The 14876-nt window shown below is 47.1% G+C and overlaps 1 protein-coding gene across 1 annotated transcript in view; it reads left to right on the top strand.

Moving 5' to 3' along the window:
• The window catches only part of capn1 (calpain 1), a 44379-nt gene extending 31236 nt beyond the window's left edge, over window positions 1-13143 (top strand). The window contains exons 5-22 of the mRNA XM_003229570.4: window positions 1199-1332; window positions 1490-1658; window positions 2729-2812; window positions 2892-2977; window positions 3063-3137; window positions 3367-3527; window positions 3932-4107; window positions 4233-4244; window positions 5393-5604; window positions 5853-5892; window positions 6046-6111; window positions 6883-6940; window positions 7076-7140; window positions 7731-7799; window positions 9550-9628; window positions 9779-9895; window positions 10508-10566; window positions 11484-13143. Of these exons, the coding sequence (XP_003229618.2) occupies window positions 1199-1332; window positions 1490-1658; window positions 2729-2812; window positions 2892-2977; window positions 3063-3137; window positions 3367-3527; window positions 3932-4107; window positions 4233-4244; window positions 5393-5604; window positions 5853-5892; window positions 6046-6111; window positions 6883-6940; window positions 7076-7140; window positions 7731-7799; window positions 9550-9628; window positions 9779-9895; window positions 10508-10566; window positions 11484-11510 (1689 nt within the window). The 3' untranslated portion in view covers window positions 11511-13143. The remainder of the gene's footprint in view (window positions 1-1198; window positions 1333-1489; window positions 1659-2728; window positions 2813-2891; window positions 2978-3062; window positions 3138-3366; window positions 3528-3931; window positions 4108-4232; window positions 4245-5392; window positions 5605-5852; window positions 5893-6045; window positions 6112-6882; window positions 6941-7075; window positions 7141-7730; window positions 7800-9549; window positions 9629-9778; window positions 9896-10507; window positions 10567-11483) is intronic.
• The last annotated feature ends 1733 nt before the right edge of the window (window positions 13144-14876 follow it).

Genomic DNA, 14876 nt, shown 5'->3' on the forward strand with positions numbered 1-14876 from the left:
GTTGGAGATGAGACCGAGGATGTTTTGGATTCCAATGTCCGTTCCTTAGCAAGAGGGGAAAAGTCAATTTGTCTGGGAACCGGCCTTCAGCTGATGGGGAGTTTTCCCGTGATATCAGATTAGGTCTCCTCATGGAGGGAGTAAAGGAGAGATGAATTAGGTGAGGGAAGTCTTTGAAACCCAGGTGTACGAGGCATGATCTCATGGCTTCTTGGTCGGGCAACAAATGTGACAGTAACTGTGTCATCCTAACAAGAGTTTTAGATGACCAAGTGAGATGCAAAGTTTCTAATGTAGTGGTTCCCAAACTTATTTGGCCTGCCGACCCCTTTCCAGAAAAAATATTACTCAGCGCCCCCTGGAAAAGGGGGTGTGGCTTAGAGGGGTGGGCGTGGCTCCTGCTCAAGAGGGCGGGGCTGAGGCTCTCCTAGTCCAAGATGCAGGGTGGGGAGGTGGGCGGGGCCACAAATGGGCGGCCAGGACTGGGATGGGCGGAGTTACGAGCTCTGAGGTAGGGCTAAGCTTCTATCCCTGTCCTGTGCACAGGGGGCAGGGCTAGAGGAGGGGGCGGGGCCTCTTCCCAAGTGCCTGACGGGGCTCAACCTCTATACCTCGCCCCCGTGTTCTAACAAGCGCCTCAGGGGAGGTATATAGAGGCTCAGCCCTATATGCTCTTGGGAAGAGGCCCCACCCCCACCCCTAGCTCCACCCTTTAGTTCTAAAAGGCCTCTCAGGAGAGATATAGAGGCTCAGCCCTGTCTCGGGCTCTTGGGAAGAGGCCCCGCCCCCTTCCCTAGCCCCGCCCTTTAGTCCTAAAAGGCCTCTCAAGAGAGGTATAGAGGCTCAGCCCTGTCTCAGGCTCTTGGAAGGAGGCCCCGCCCCCCTCCCTAGCTCCGCCCTCTGTGTCCCAAGAAGCACCTCAGGAGAGGTATAGAGGTTCAGCCCTATCTCAGACACTTGGGAAGTAGCCACACCCACTCCTCTAGCTCCGCCCCCTGTGTCCTAACAGGCACCTCAGGTGCTCAGCCCTGTCTCCGGCATTTGGAAAGAGGCCCCGCCCCTCCCCTGGTCCCGCCCCCGTGTCCTAATAGGTGCCATCACCGCCCCCCTGGATCGCTGCAGCGCCCACCAGGGGGCGGTAGCACCCACTTTGGGAATCACTGTTCTAATGGATCTACCGGAACGTTTCTCAACGCAGATCTGGCAGTTCGGCGAGTGGGTGGACGTGGTGGTGGATGACCTGCTGCCAACAAAAGACGGCAAGCTGGTGTTTGTGCATTCCGCAGAAGGCAATGAGTTTTGGAGCGCTCTGCTTGAGAAGGCCTATGCCAAGTAAGTGTCTTGGTGTGATCTCTCTTCAATAGGGTGGATGATATAATAGTGGTCGGCCCTGGTTGCAGGAAGATTTGGGTTTGCCACACCGACGAGGAGCCCTGTCCTCACTTTTCCCTAGATGGAAGTGCCAATCACTCTTCTGCTCTTGCCTTAGGCTGAATGGCTGCTACGAGGCTCTTTCCGGGGGAAGCACCTCTGAAGGCTTTGAAGACTTCACTGGAGGTGTGACGGAGTGGTACGATCTCCGGAAGCCACCCAGCGACCTCTTCCAGATCATCCTGAAGGCCCTGGAGAGGGGATCTCTCATGGGTTGCTCCATTGACGTGAGTATCCCCATAGTTTGGAGACTCCATACTTGGGTGTCATCTTGGACTCCATAAGTCTCCAGTCCCCAATGAGTAAATAGACTAAGAAATCAGGATTGGAATGAGGGAGCCTTCTCTTCCGCCTTTTGTCTCCTCCTTTGAGGACGTATCTTGCCATTCTCCAATAATGTGTGTGCAGCTACATCTTGCTTGGAGAATCGCAAGATGTAGCTGCATGCATATTTTTTGATATCTTTACTTTTTGAGATTTAGAAAGTTAGTTATCTCCAAGAACTTACTTCAATAAATACTTTTGAACTTATGTATTTTGGCCCTGCAAACCCGTGCCGTCCTAAGCAACAGAGGCTTATCCCAGTTCACCATGGGTAAGTTTAAGCTGGTTGTGATCAGGGCCGGCCCAAGGTAATTTTCAAGTGTAGGCGAACAGAATTTTGGCGCCCCCAAACCAATCACTGAAAAATAAAAGTGTTGGATAAGTGAAAATGTTGGATAATAAGGAGGGAATAAGGAAAAGCCTAAATAAAGAACAATACTCTGAAAACAGGGGAAATCCAGACAGGAAACAATCAGGGCCAGCTAACACCTCCCAACCAAGGATGCCCCCAGGGAGGAAGTAGCCAGGCTTTGAATCTGCAAGGCCATTAAATGCTAATCAAGCTGGCCAATTGCAACATTCACACTAGCCTCAAACAGACAAGAGCTCTTTCTCTCACCCTGGACTTTCCACAGATATATAAACCCCACTTACTTAGCTTCTAACAGACCTCAGAACCTTCGAGGTTGCCTGCCATAGATGTGGGTGAAACGTCAGGAGAGAATGCTTCTGGAACATGGCCAGGCAGCCCAGAGACCTGGGTGGAGGCCACGCCTGGGCGGAGTTGCCTCAACGGCGCCCCCAAGAGGATGGCGCCTCAGGCAACCACCTAGCTCGCCTAATGGTTGAACCGCCCCTGGCGCTCTGCTATATTTTTGGTGGAATCACCCCAAGAGAAGGTTATTTTTGAGTCTTAACAGCACAATAGATTCCCAACACTTTGAAACCTTATTATTTTCCTCTTCTCTTCCAGATCACAAGCGCTTTCGACATGGAAGCGGTCACTTTCAAGAAGCTGGTGAAAGGCCACGCGTATTCGGTCACCGGCGGCGAGCAGGTAACTCTCCGCTGCCTTCGGTGCCAGTGATAAGCACCACCTTGAGTATCTCTTCTGAACCAGGCTCTTTTCTTATCAGATCACCTACCGCGGGCAGAGGGTGAGCCTGATACGGATACGAAACCCCTGGGGGGAAGTGGAATGGACCGGCGCTTGGAGCGACAAGTAAGCGACCACGATCTTTCGGCCACTCTCCTTAAAATTTCCATGAATTTCCTGTTCCATCTGTCTACTTCTTGATTTATTCCAGTTCCGCGGAGTGGAACACGGTGGACCCATCGGTGGGGCAGCAACTGAGGATTAAAATGGAAGATGGAGAATTCTGGTAGGTTTCATTCTATGCTGACGATCGTGCCATCAACCCCCCCCCCCCCCCAAAGCATTTTGGAATACATGTTTAGCAAGATGTTCCAGATCAGCAATCCAATGTCTTATCTGAGCTAGAATGGACCCAGGGGAAGGGCAGAGTTGGGTTATTAGTCGCCGAAAAGTACCGGATTCCAGACCTAGACACAAAGGCAAGTGCGAGCTGCATCTCTCCCTTTCCCTTCCAGGATGTCCTTCCAAGACTTCCTCCGGGAGTTCTCTCGCCTTGAGATCTGCAACCTCACGCCGGATGCGCTGAAGTCGCGCAAGTTCCGGAAGTGGAACACGACGCTTTACGACGGCACCTGGCGGAGAGGGAGCACGGCAGGCGGCTGCAGGAACTACCCAGGTAGGAAAGGCCTCTTTCGCCAGGGGAAGGTGGAGAATGCCCACCATAGGTGTAGGCGAAACGTGAGGAAGGAATGCAGGGGCGGTTCAACCGCGAGGCAAACTAGGCAGTTGTCTGTGGCGCCATCCTGTAGGGGGCGCCGTTGAGGCAACTCCTGCCTCTGCCACCGCGCTTGCCTCCGCAAGGAAGCCGTTCGCCGCTTTGCGGAGCAGAGAAACTCCGCTTCCCTGCTCCCCAAAGCGGCGAACCCCTTCCTTCTCACCCCTTCCTCGAGGCCAGGTCTCTGGGCTGCCTATACTTGAAAATAACCTTGGGCCGGCCCTGAGGGAATGCTTTTGGAGCATGGCCGTGCATCCCGGAACACTCACCGCATCCTTGTGCCCTTATGATTTTTCCTTTTTCAGCCACATTCTGGATCAATCCCCAATTCAAAGTCCGTCTCGAGGAGGTCGACCACGATGACGAGGAAGACAGCCGGGAGCCTGGCTGCAGTTTTGTCATGGCGCTGATGCAGAAGCACCGGCGCCGAGAGAGGCGCCTCGGCAAGGACATGGAGACCATTGGCTTTGCTGTCTATGAGGTGACACTTTGGGGTCCGAGGGTCCGTCCTGCCCTGACCCAGGCCGTTGTGCTTGGCTTTGGGTTGATCCTGCCCCTCTCGCCTTGGGGAAGCCCTAACACCCCTCCTTTGTTGTCTCTCCACAGGTACCACCGGAGGTATGTACCCCAAACCTATGTTTCTTGCTCATATGTTTCTTGATCCCCGAGCGCCCTGAGCATACATTATTACGGTGGGCCTTTTCATGAAGACAAGGATCTTAAGCACCTGGCTGTGGCCAAATATCGCTGCCTATTCTCCAAGGCAAGTTGCAATGTGTTCCATCCCAAAGAGTCCCTTACTGTCGCACCTCAGAATAGTTCACCTTGCTGTTGACACCAAGTCACACACAAAGATAGTCTTTTGTAATTTTGTTAAGCTAAAGCAGAATATATATATAATCAAAGCAGGCAGAAATAAAGATCCCAAAGTAGTTGCAAAAAAGAGTCAGTAAGTCCAAGGGTCTTTAGTCAAAAAGCATGAGTCAATTTCCAAAGAAACATAAGTCCACTGGTTGCAAGGATTCAAGAACAGGAGAATTTTTGAGGCATGAAGACACATCCACTCTGATGAAGTGAGAATTTGCTTTGACAAAGAATTGTCTCTAAACACACACTTTAAAAAGCAACCCAAAAATGCATTTCTCTTCCCTTCAGAAGCCTCCCGTTTTCCAGGTAATCTCAGGTTGCACCTAGGCATTCCTTTCCATTACAAACAATCTGCTCTAGATAGCAATGTCAAGGTCAACCAATTCATTATCTTGTACCTGAATAGGAGCCTGAGACAAATCCAGCTCATTATTTCCCGTGGGAATGTCTCCCTGGCTGCTATCTATGACAGGCTGGTTCAGGAGTTCATTCACAGGCTGCACTTCTTACCCTTCTGAACCAGCCTGTATAACTCCATGATTTCTCACCCCCATGACATCATCCTGGAATTCATCTTACATCCCATCCTCTGGTTCCTCTGCATCTGAAACCCAAAATCCCCTTCCTCATCTTCACTCTGGTTCTGCTGCTGAGTCACAACACTTACAATGCAAAACCAGGACGTTGAATGTATGTATTGCATCTTATTGTCCTGCAGTTTTTACCAGCAAGCTTGGCTACAATATTATTAACCCACCACTGAGCAACTTACCCCATCGATCTGCCCAGTTCCAAGTCAAGTTTACATATGGTTGGGCTGGAAGGTCCATTAGGAAGGTTGAGAACCACGGCTCTTAGCCAAAACTCCTTCTCTCTCTCTCTCTCTCCCCGCCGGACAGTACGTAGGGCAACCCTCGGTCCACCTGAAGCGCGACTTCTTCCTCTCCAACTCCTCGCGGGCCCGTTCTGAGCAGTTCATCAACCTGCGCGAGGTCAGCACCCGCTTCAAGCTGCCTCCCGGAGAGTATATCGTGGTGCCTTCCACCTTTGAGCCCAACAAGGAAGGGGACTTTGTGCTGAGGGTCTTCTCTGAGAACAAAGCAGGGACCGTGTAAGTTGTTTTCGGAAATGGAGGAGCTGGAGCCCTCAGGCTTTTGTTTTGCCTATCGAAAGGCTAGCAACGAGAGACATACGTATAAGAGCTAAAGTTGTGGTTGGTAGGCTGTTAGTAATTGCGGGAGTTGAAGTCCAAAACACCTGGAGGGGAGGGTCAACGTTTGCCCAGGCCTTTCCTCTTCTTTCTGCTGCTCCACTTCTAACGTGCACTCCGCTCTTTTTCCTTTGTGATTCCCTTTGCAGGGAGATGGACGACGACATCCAGGCCAATCTCCCAGATGAGGTACGTGATATATCTGCCTTGTGTAAATCTATATTATATATATCCTATGCTTCGGTTGGAAATAGCCCTTGCTAAGGGCAATAAAGAGAGAGAGAATCAAGCACGCCTACAGTAGGAAATCCAACGTGGTTTGACGTTCTCCTTCCTCCCCAGAAAGTGCTTTCCGAGGGCGAGATCGACGAGGGCTTCAAGCAACTCTTCAGGCAGTTGGCTGGAGCGGTGAGTATATTATGGCAGCAGTAATAAAGGATGAGGTCCAAAGGCAGGAACCAAGGCATGGGCCAACTTCAGCCCTCCCTCCAGGCGCTTTGGACTTTATAAAGAATAACAATGTATGTGCATATACACTCTTGTTAAAGTTACAAGTAATGTAACACTGATCTCTTTACTACATCTCTGCCTGAGAGTAAGTAATCTCAAACTATATTTTTTATAAAGAAATTACTTCCAGAGTAACAAAAGTCTATTTATCCTGGTTTTCAGGGGTCTGGTGGTCATTCCAATATATAACAGTTCACAGGGGCATTGTTTTAAGTAAACTACATTATCAGTGGAACATGACAGACACAGAGGCAATTTAACATTTTCCAGCTTCAGGAGGCTATGCTCGATTCTGGCCACAAGGGGGAGCTGCTGCTTCATCGTCTACTGTGACACTGAGTCCTTTTGGTGGAGGACTTCCTCATTCCTTTTCGCACGCTGGTGGAAGTTTTTGTGGAGTCGCAAATTAGTTAAATTAGCCTCCCCACATAAAACAGTACCTAGAATTTTCTGCTTGACAGATGCAAGTGTTTTTTGAGCAGCTTAGGTGGGTCTGAGTCTAATTGGAAAACCTTTCACATTGGGGGCACGCTTTTTAAGAAAGGCATCGTTTCACGACACAGGCATTCAGTTGGACTCACTGAACTATTTATTTATTTGTCGTGTCAAAAGCAAACCGAGTAAAATTGAGTGACAAGACAGTGAGCTTTCTTTCCCTTTTCCTTCCAGGATATGGAGATCAGCGTTACCGAACTGCAGACAATCCTCAACAGGATCATCGGAAAACGTAAGCACCGAGATTCCTCCCGCTGGTGTTTGTGTGGAATGATCACCCTGCACAACCCTCCTTTTTGCCTGTGTGATGTTTTCATTCATGGCAAAACGAAGTCCTAACCTTCCCTTTCTTGGCTCTGTTCGACAGACAAAGACCTCCGAACCAAAGGTTTCAGCTTGGAGTCCTGCCGCAGCATGGTGAACCTCATGGACGTATCCTTATGATTATCAAGGCATGTCAAAGATTAATTAAGCACTACAGAGCTAGAAAGGATTAGCTGCTGCCCTTTAGGTATGTATGTATGTATGTATGTATGTAGGTGGCATTCATATACAGCCACAAGAGGACAGTACATGGATAGAAAGGATTAGCTGCTGGCTCTAGGTAAATACACAATGCTTAGGTGCAGCCACAGGAGGGCAGTATACAGATAGAAAGGATTAGCTACTGGCCTTTAGGTATGTACGCAGTGCTCAGATGCAACCACAGGAGGGCAGTATACAGATAGAAAGGATTAGCTACTGGCCTTTAGGTATGTACGCAGTGCTCAGATGCAACCACAGGAGGGCAGTATACAGATAGGATTAGCTGTTGTCCTTTAGGTATGTATATATGCAGTATTTATATAAAGCCACAAGAGGGCAGTACATAGATAGAAAGGATTAGCTACCGGCATGTAGGTATGTATGCAATGCTCAGATTAAATCACAGTGTCTACATTCAGGGAAGTGTCGTGATGTTGGAAAAGCACAGCGTGATATCCCTGTACGAATGTTTCCTTAACCGCCCTCTCCTCGCTTAGAGGGATGGAAATGGGAAACTCGGTTTGGTGGAGTTCAACATCCTTTGGACCAAAATCAGAGGCTATTTGGTACGTTTGCATCCCATCCCCTTGTATACAAAAGAATTCCATAATGGGAGCGGGAAGATTGGCGCCTCTGCAGAATGTGATAATTAGGACAACATTTGTATATGATATTTTTGCCTATTACGATGCCTTGAGCTCATCCATTGGGTTTACTGTATATACTCGAGTATAAGCCTAGTTTTTCAGCCCTTTTTTTAAGACTGAAAAAGCCCCCTCGGTTTATACTCGGGTGAGGGTCCTGGTTGGCTTATATTTGGGTCAGCTTATACTCGAGAATATATGGTACATTTATTATTTTTCTCTATTATTATTGGTATTATTACATTTACTATTTTTCTCTTTTATTGTTGCTACTATTACATTTATTTTACTCTATTTTTATTATTATTAATACATTTATTATTTCACTCTGATCTTATTATTATTATTGCATTTATTATTTTACTCTATTTATTATTACATGTATTATTTTCCTGTATTTATTATTATTACTATTACATGTATTATTTTACTCTATTATTCTTAAAAGGATACATAAGCACATTTATATTGAAGAAGATGAGAATAATTATTTGATCAGAGTTGGACAGTTTTATCTTAAATTTGAGCTTTATGTAAATATTCAAAAACATTTAACCTACCAATGCCTCAATTAATGTCATGTTATTGGTATCTATTTTTATTTCTGAAATTTACCACCCTCGGCTTCTACTGGAGTCAATGTTTTCCCAGGTTTTTTGTTGTAAAATTAGGTGGCTGGCTTATATTCGGGTCGGCTTATACTCGAGTATGTACGGTAAGTAAGATGCTGACAAAAGAACATACCGTATATGAGTATATACGGTATGTTCTTTTGTCAGCATTTTACTTCCCGTACATACTCGAGTATAAGCCGACCCGAATATAAGCCGGCCAGGACCCTCACTCGGGTATAACTCGAGGGGGGCTTTTTCAGCTCTAAAGACGGGCTGAAAAACTCGGCTTATACTCTAGTACAGGGGTCCCCAAACTAAGGCCCGGGGGCCGGATGCGGCCCTCCAAGGTCATTTACCTGGCCCCCGCCCTCAGTTTTATAATATATTTTATATCATTTTAATAATATAATATATTGTATATACATATAATATTTATAATAATATTATAATGTTATACAATATAATACTAATAATAATACCATATAATAATATTAATTATATGTTATATATTACATATAATATTACAGTATAGTGGTATAGTTCAATATAGTAATATATAATGCTAATATTGTGCTATGCTAATAATATAATATATTGTATGTACATACAGCTGCTCTGAGTCCCCTTCGGGGTGAGAAGGGAGGGATATAAATGTAATAAATAAATGTAGTAAATGAATAAATAAATAATTTTAGACTTAGGCTCACCCAAAGTCTGAAATGACTTGAAGGCACACAACAACAATCCTAATTAACTTGACTATCTCATTGGCCAGAAGCAGGCCCACACTTCTGATAGGTTTATGTTGGTTACAATTGTTTTCATGTTTAAATATTGTATTGTTCTTTCATTGTTGTTCTTTTCCACTACAAATAAGACATGTGCAGTGTGCATAGGAATTTGTTCGTTTTTTTTTCCAAATTATAATTTGGCCCCTCCACAGTCTGAAGGATTGTGGATCGGCCCTCTGCTTTAAAAGTTTGAGGACCCCTGCTCTAGTATGTACGGTAAATATTTTTCTCTCTCCCACATTTCCCCCCCCCCCTTCTGATTTGAAGGCGGTCTTTAGGAAGTTCGATTTGGACAAGTCGGGAACCATGAGTGCCTATGAGATGCGGATGGCTCTGGAATCTGCAGGTGAGGCAAACTGCGTTAAATAGTCAGTGTGGACGGAGCCGAGGCTGCTCCCGATCCAAAGTCGTTGGCGAATGAGTCCAACGAATGCAAGCGTAAATTGTAATAAATTTAGATTGTGTGAGTAGTGGATGACGGGAACTATCTTGGCAGGTTTCAAGCTGAACAAGAAGCTCTACGAGTTGATCATCACCCGCTACGCCGAGCCTGACTTGGCGATCGACTTTGACAACTTCGTCTGCTGTTTAGTGCGACTGGAAACCATGTTCCGTAAGCGCTGTTTCATTAATGGGGGGCTCGGTAGCAAAGCCTACAGCAGGGGTCTCCAAACTACGATTCCACATTTGGCCCATCGGAGCCATTTATCCGGCCTCCACAGGATTTTAATTATTTATTATTATTATTGACACAACGACGTTGTATGACACAGCAAACAAGATAGAGATGCTGGATTTCGTATCACAAAATCACAAGTCGAACACTTCCCAAGTGTCTAGGACTCTGTGATGTATTTTCGGATGATGCGTGCAGATCCCAGCAGGGTGGCCTTTTGCAGTTGGCAGATCGTAATTTTGTCAATGCCCATTGTTTCCAAATGCCTGCTGAGATCTTTTGGCACGGCACCCAATGTGCCCATCACCACCGGGACCACCTGCACTGATTTCTGCCAGAGTCTTTGCCGTTATTATTATTATTGACACAAAGACAGAGTATGATGCAGCAAACGAGATATAGATGCTGGATTTCATATTATTATTATTATTATTATTATTATTATTATTATTATTATTATTATTATTTGCTGTATCCATTTTCTTAAGGGTCCATCAGTTGGGGATGGAATATAAAAATCCTCTTATTTTTCTTCCTTTTTCCCCCCAGGGTTTTTCCAGGCCCTGGACTCTGACAAAGATGGTATCGTCACCTTTGACTTGGTTAAGGTAATCTCCCTGGAACCATCACGCCTTGCTGGGGCGGAGTGAATATTTTCACTATCATTATTTGTATAAATCAATGGTTCCCAAACTTATTTGGCCTGCCGCCCCCTTTCCAGAAAAAATATGACTCAGCGCCCCCTGGAAAGGGGTGTGTGGCTTAGAGGGGTGGGCGTGGCTCCTGCTCAAGGGGGCGGGGCTGAGCCTCTCCCCTAGTCCAAGAGGCAGGGCTGCGAGGGGGAGGTGGGCGGGGCCACAAATGGGTGGCCAGGACTGGGATGGGCGGAGTTACAAGCTCTGAGGCAGGGCTGAGCTTCTATCCCGGTCCTTCGGCGCCTGCCAGGACACAGGAGGTGGGGCTAGAGGAGGGGGCGGGGCCTCTATACCTCGCCCCCGTGTTCTAAGAAGCGCCTCAGGGAAGATACAGAGGCTTCACACTCTTGGGAAGAGGCCCCACCCCCACCCCGAGCCTAGCCCTTTAGTCCTAAAAGGCCTCTCAGGAGAGGTATAGAGGCTCAGCCCTGTCTCGGGCTCTTGGAAGGAGGTCCCGCCCCCTTCCCTAGCTCCGCCCTCTGTCTCCCAACAAGTGCCTCAGGAAAGGTATAGATTCTCAGCCCTGTCTCGGGTTCTTAGGAAGAAGCCACGTGGCGGCCACTCCTCTAGCTCTACCCTCTGTGTCCTAACAGGCGCCTCAAGTGCTCAGCCCTGTCTCTGGCACTTGGGAAGAGGCCCCGCCCCTCCTCTGGCCCCGCCCCCATTTCCTAATAGGTGCCATCACTGCCCCCCTGGATCGCTCCAGCGCCCACTTTGGGAATCACTGGTATAAATAAAAACAGAATTAAGTATCGTTGGAATTTTTTGGAGAAATATCTGACCATTCAAGGGAATTGACATGTCTTTCCTCCTTGTTTTGTCTCCTCCAGTGGATCCAGCTCACCATGTTTGCCTGAAAGAAGAGGACGGAGCCGACCCTGCATGGCTGCCTGGCCTCCCTTCTCTTCGGACACCTTTTCTTATTCTTGTTTTTTGTACCTGCAAGTGCCTTTGCGTCACAACGGGATGGCTTGTTGCCTTTTGTTCCTCTCTCCATTTTGCTGCCGCTCCTTCTGGGAAAGGAGGGAGAGCCCTCGCTTACACGCAAACACACGCCGCACGCATCGCCTTCGCAACGCCCACCACTGTGCCTGAACACGCGTGACTTTGGGAGCCTCTCGTGGGTTTGCAGAACCCTGCTTCACGGAACCGCTTCTCGCTCTCCGACGCCAAGGAATCACACAACGTCGATGTCTTCGTTGACCATCATGTGCCACGATATTTCCTATTTTGTATTTCGGAAAAGACAGATTTACAATTGTTTTGTCAATTTGGGTCTCGTTTTGGGGCTTTCTCCTGCCCTTAAGCACGAGATGAGCTTGCAGGAATCACGCAACGTCAACGTTTTTCTCGATTGTCCGCCGTGTGCCACAATATTGGGACCGAAGGCATGGTCCACTCCGTATTTCGGAAGACCACTTTGCAATTGGTTCACCCATTTGTGTCTCCTTTTGAGCACGAGATGAGTTTAAAATATTCCACGCCAAGTCGGACCCTCGAAACCCTTTCTCATGCTTTGCCAAAATTGCAGGGAATTTCCCAATTGTCTTGGATTTTTCCTGTCGCTCGTAACCGCTTACCTCCAAACTTTGAGCGATATACTTCCCGTCTTATGCAGAGCTCAACCCGGGAACGAATTGGTCTCAATCAGGCCTGGGTAAACTTTTGCCCTCTGGACATTTTGGACTCCAACTCCCACAATTCCTAACAGCGTACCAACCACAACTTTAGCTCTCTTATCTGTCTGTCTTTGCTAGCCCTTTGATAGGCAAAACAAAAGCCTGACCGCTCTGGCTCCTCCGCTTCCAAAGACGAATTAGGAATTGTGGGAGTTGGAGTCCAAAATGCCCGGAGGGCCGAAGCTTACCCATGCCTGATCATGCTTACCCATGCCCTCCCGTTATTTTTATATTTGCGCCATTTACAGACAGATAAGAAGCTTTTGTTTTGCCTATCAAAGGGCTAGCAAAGAGAGACAGATAAGAGAGCTAAAGTTGTGGTTGGTAGGCTGTTAGGAATTGTGGGAGTTGAAGTCCAAAACGCCCGGAGGACCGAAGCTTATGCCTGATCGAGACTCTTATACCCTCCCATTACTATAAAAGTAAATGGTGCAAATATAAAAATATCTCATTTCCTGTATATGTGTGCGTGCAAATATGTATCAATATACACTTTATTTTTTCCCCCTGGAAGCATTTGAGTGCTTGCTAATACTTTGTGTCCTCTTCTGACCGAGGAATCTGGAACCTAAAAGCATACTACGTCTCTCTCTCTCTCTCTCTCTCTCTGCTTGTTATGGGTTGGTTTTAGGATGCCAAAACGAGACACTTTTTTGTCTTGAGATGCATTTGGACATCCTCACGCTGGGTACTACTGTTCTATCTCCTTCCTTTTGGTTGTCCCCTCCGTTTTATATATATTATAGTAAACAAACATATTTTATTGCCAAAGTAAATAGAGAAAATAAAGTTGCTACGGCGAAAAGTGAAAGGATTTGAATCCTTATTGGTGTTGATGACTTGCATTTTAAATTGTCCCAAATACATGAGGTTGTGGGTGAACTACAACTCCCATCATGCCAGGTTAACCCCCCAGAAACTCCATCAGTCCTTAAAGTTTATCATGTTGGGCAAGTTTGCTCTGGAGGCATCATGGGTGGGGTTCAGTGTGCTCTCTGGCTGTCGGGTGAACTACAACTCCCACTATGGTAAGTCAGTCCCCTCAAACCCCTCCAGTAGGTTGAGCAAGTCATGGGGGATCTCTGTGCCAAGTTTGGTCCAGGTCCAACATCGGTGGAAGTCACAGTTTCCCTGGTTGTGGGTGAACTACAACTCCCAGAAAGGAAGGTACGTTCCCTAACCCTAACCCAGACCCCTCCAGTTGTCAAATTTCAGCCTATCGGATCTGTGTACTAAGTTGGGTCCAGATTCCTCAGTGTTTGGGCCCACAGTGCTTTCTGGATGTAGGTGAACTACAACTCCTAATATTCAAGATCAACTCGTATATTCCGCTGGTCATGGGGGCTCTGTGTGCCAAGTTTGGTCCAATTCCATCTTTGGTGGAGTTCAGACTGCTCGCCGATTGCAGGTGAACTATACATGCCGGTACCTACAACTCCCAAATATCTAGGCCAATTCCCCTCAAAACGCACCAGTATCCACATTTCGGTATATCGGATCTTCACTCCAAGTTGGGTCCAGATCCATCACTGTCCATATAATCCAGTTCCAAGCAGATAATAATAATAATAATAATAATAATAATAATCCCCCCCGCAGGTGCCACCTTGACGTGGTGGGGGGGCTTAACCACTCCAATGATGAGAAGACCAGGCTCTGGCTCACGAATGGGACCCTGAAGAAGGAGACAGAAGGCCTGATCCTTGCAGCCCAGGAGCAAGACATCAGGACAAAGGCCATTAAGGCCAAGATCGAAAAATCAGCTGATGACCCAAAATGCAGACACTGCAAGGAAGCTGACGAAACCATGGATCATCTCCTCAGCTGCTGTAAGAAAATCGCACAGACAGACTACAAACAGAGGCACAACTACGTGGCCCAAATGATCCATTGGAACTTATGCCTCAAGTACCACCTCCCAGCAGCAAAGAACTGGTGGGATCACAAACCTGCAAAAGTATTGGAAAATGAGCACGCAAAGATACTGTGGGACTTCCAGATCCAGACTGACAAAGTTCTGGAACACAACACACCAGACATCACAGTTGTGGAAAAGAAAAAGGTTTGGATCATTGATGTCGCCATCCCAGGTGACAATCACATTGACGAAAAACAACAGGGAAAACTCAGCCGCTATCAGGACCTCAAGATTGAACTTCAAAGACTCTGGCAGAAACCAGTGCAGGTGGTCCCGGTGGTGATGGGCACATTGGGTGCCGTGCCAAAAGATCTTAGCCGGCATTTGGAAACAATAGACATTGACAAAATTACGATCTGCCAACTGCAAAAGGCCACCCTACTGGGATCTGCGCGCATCACCCGAAAATACATCACACAGTCCTAGACCCTTGGGAAGTGTTCGACTTGTGATTTTGTGATACGAAATCCAGCATATCTATCTTGTTTGCTGTGTCATAATAAAATAATATAATAATAATAATAATAATAATAATAATAATAATAATAATAATTTTATTTGTATCCCGCCTCCATCTCCCCCAAAGGGGACTCGGGGCGGCGCACAGAAATATCAGATACGAAACA

This window comes from Anolis carolinensis, unplaced genomic scaffold (assembly GCF_035594765.1).
Source record: "Anolis carolinensis isolate JA03-04 unplaced genomic scaffold, rAnoCar3.1.pri scaffold_14, whole genome shotgun sequence".
NCBI classification, from domain to species: domain Eukaryota; kingdom Metazoa; phylum Chordata; class Lepidosauria; order Squamata; family Dactyloidae; genus Anolis; species Anolis carolinensis.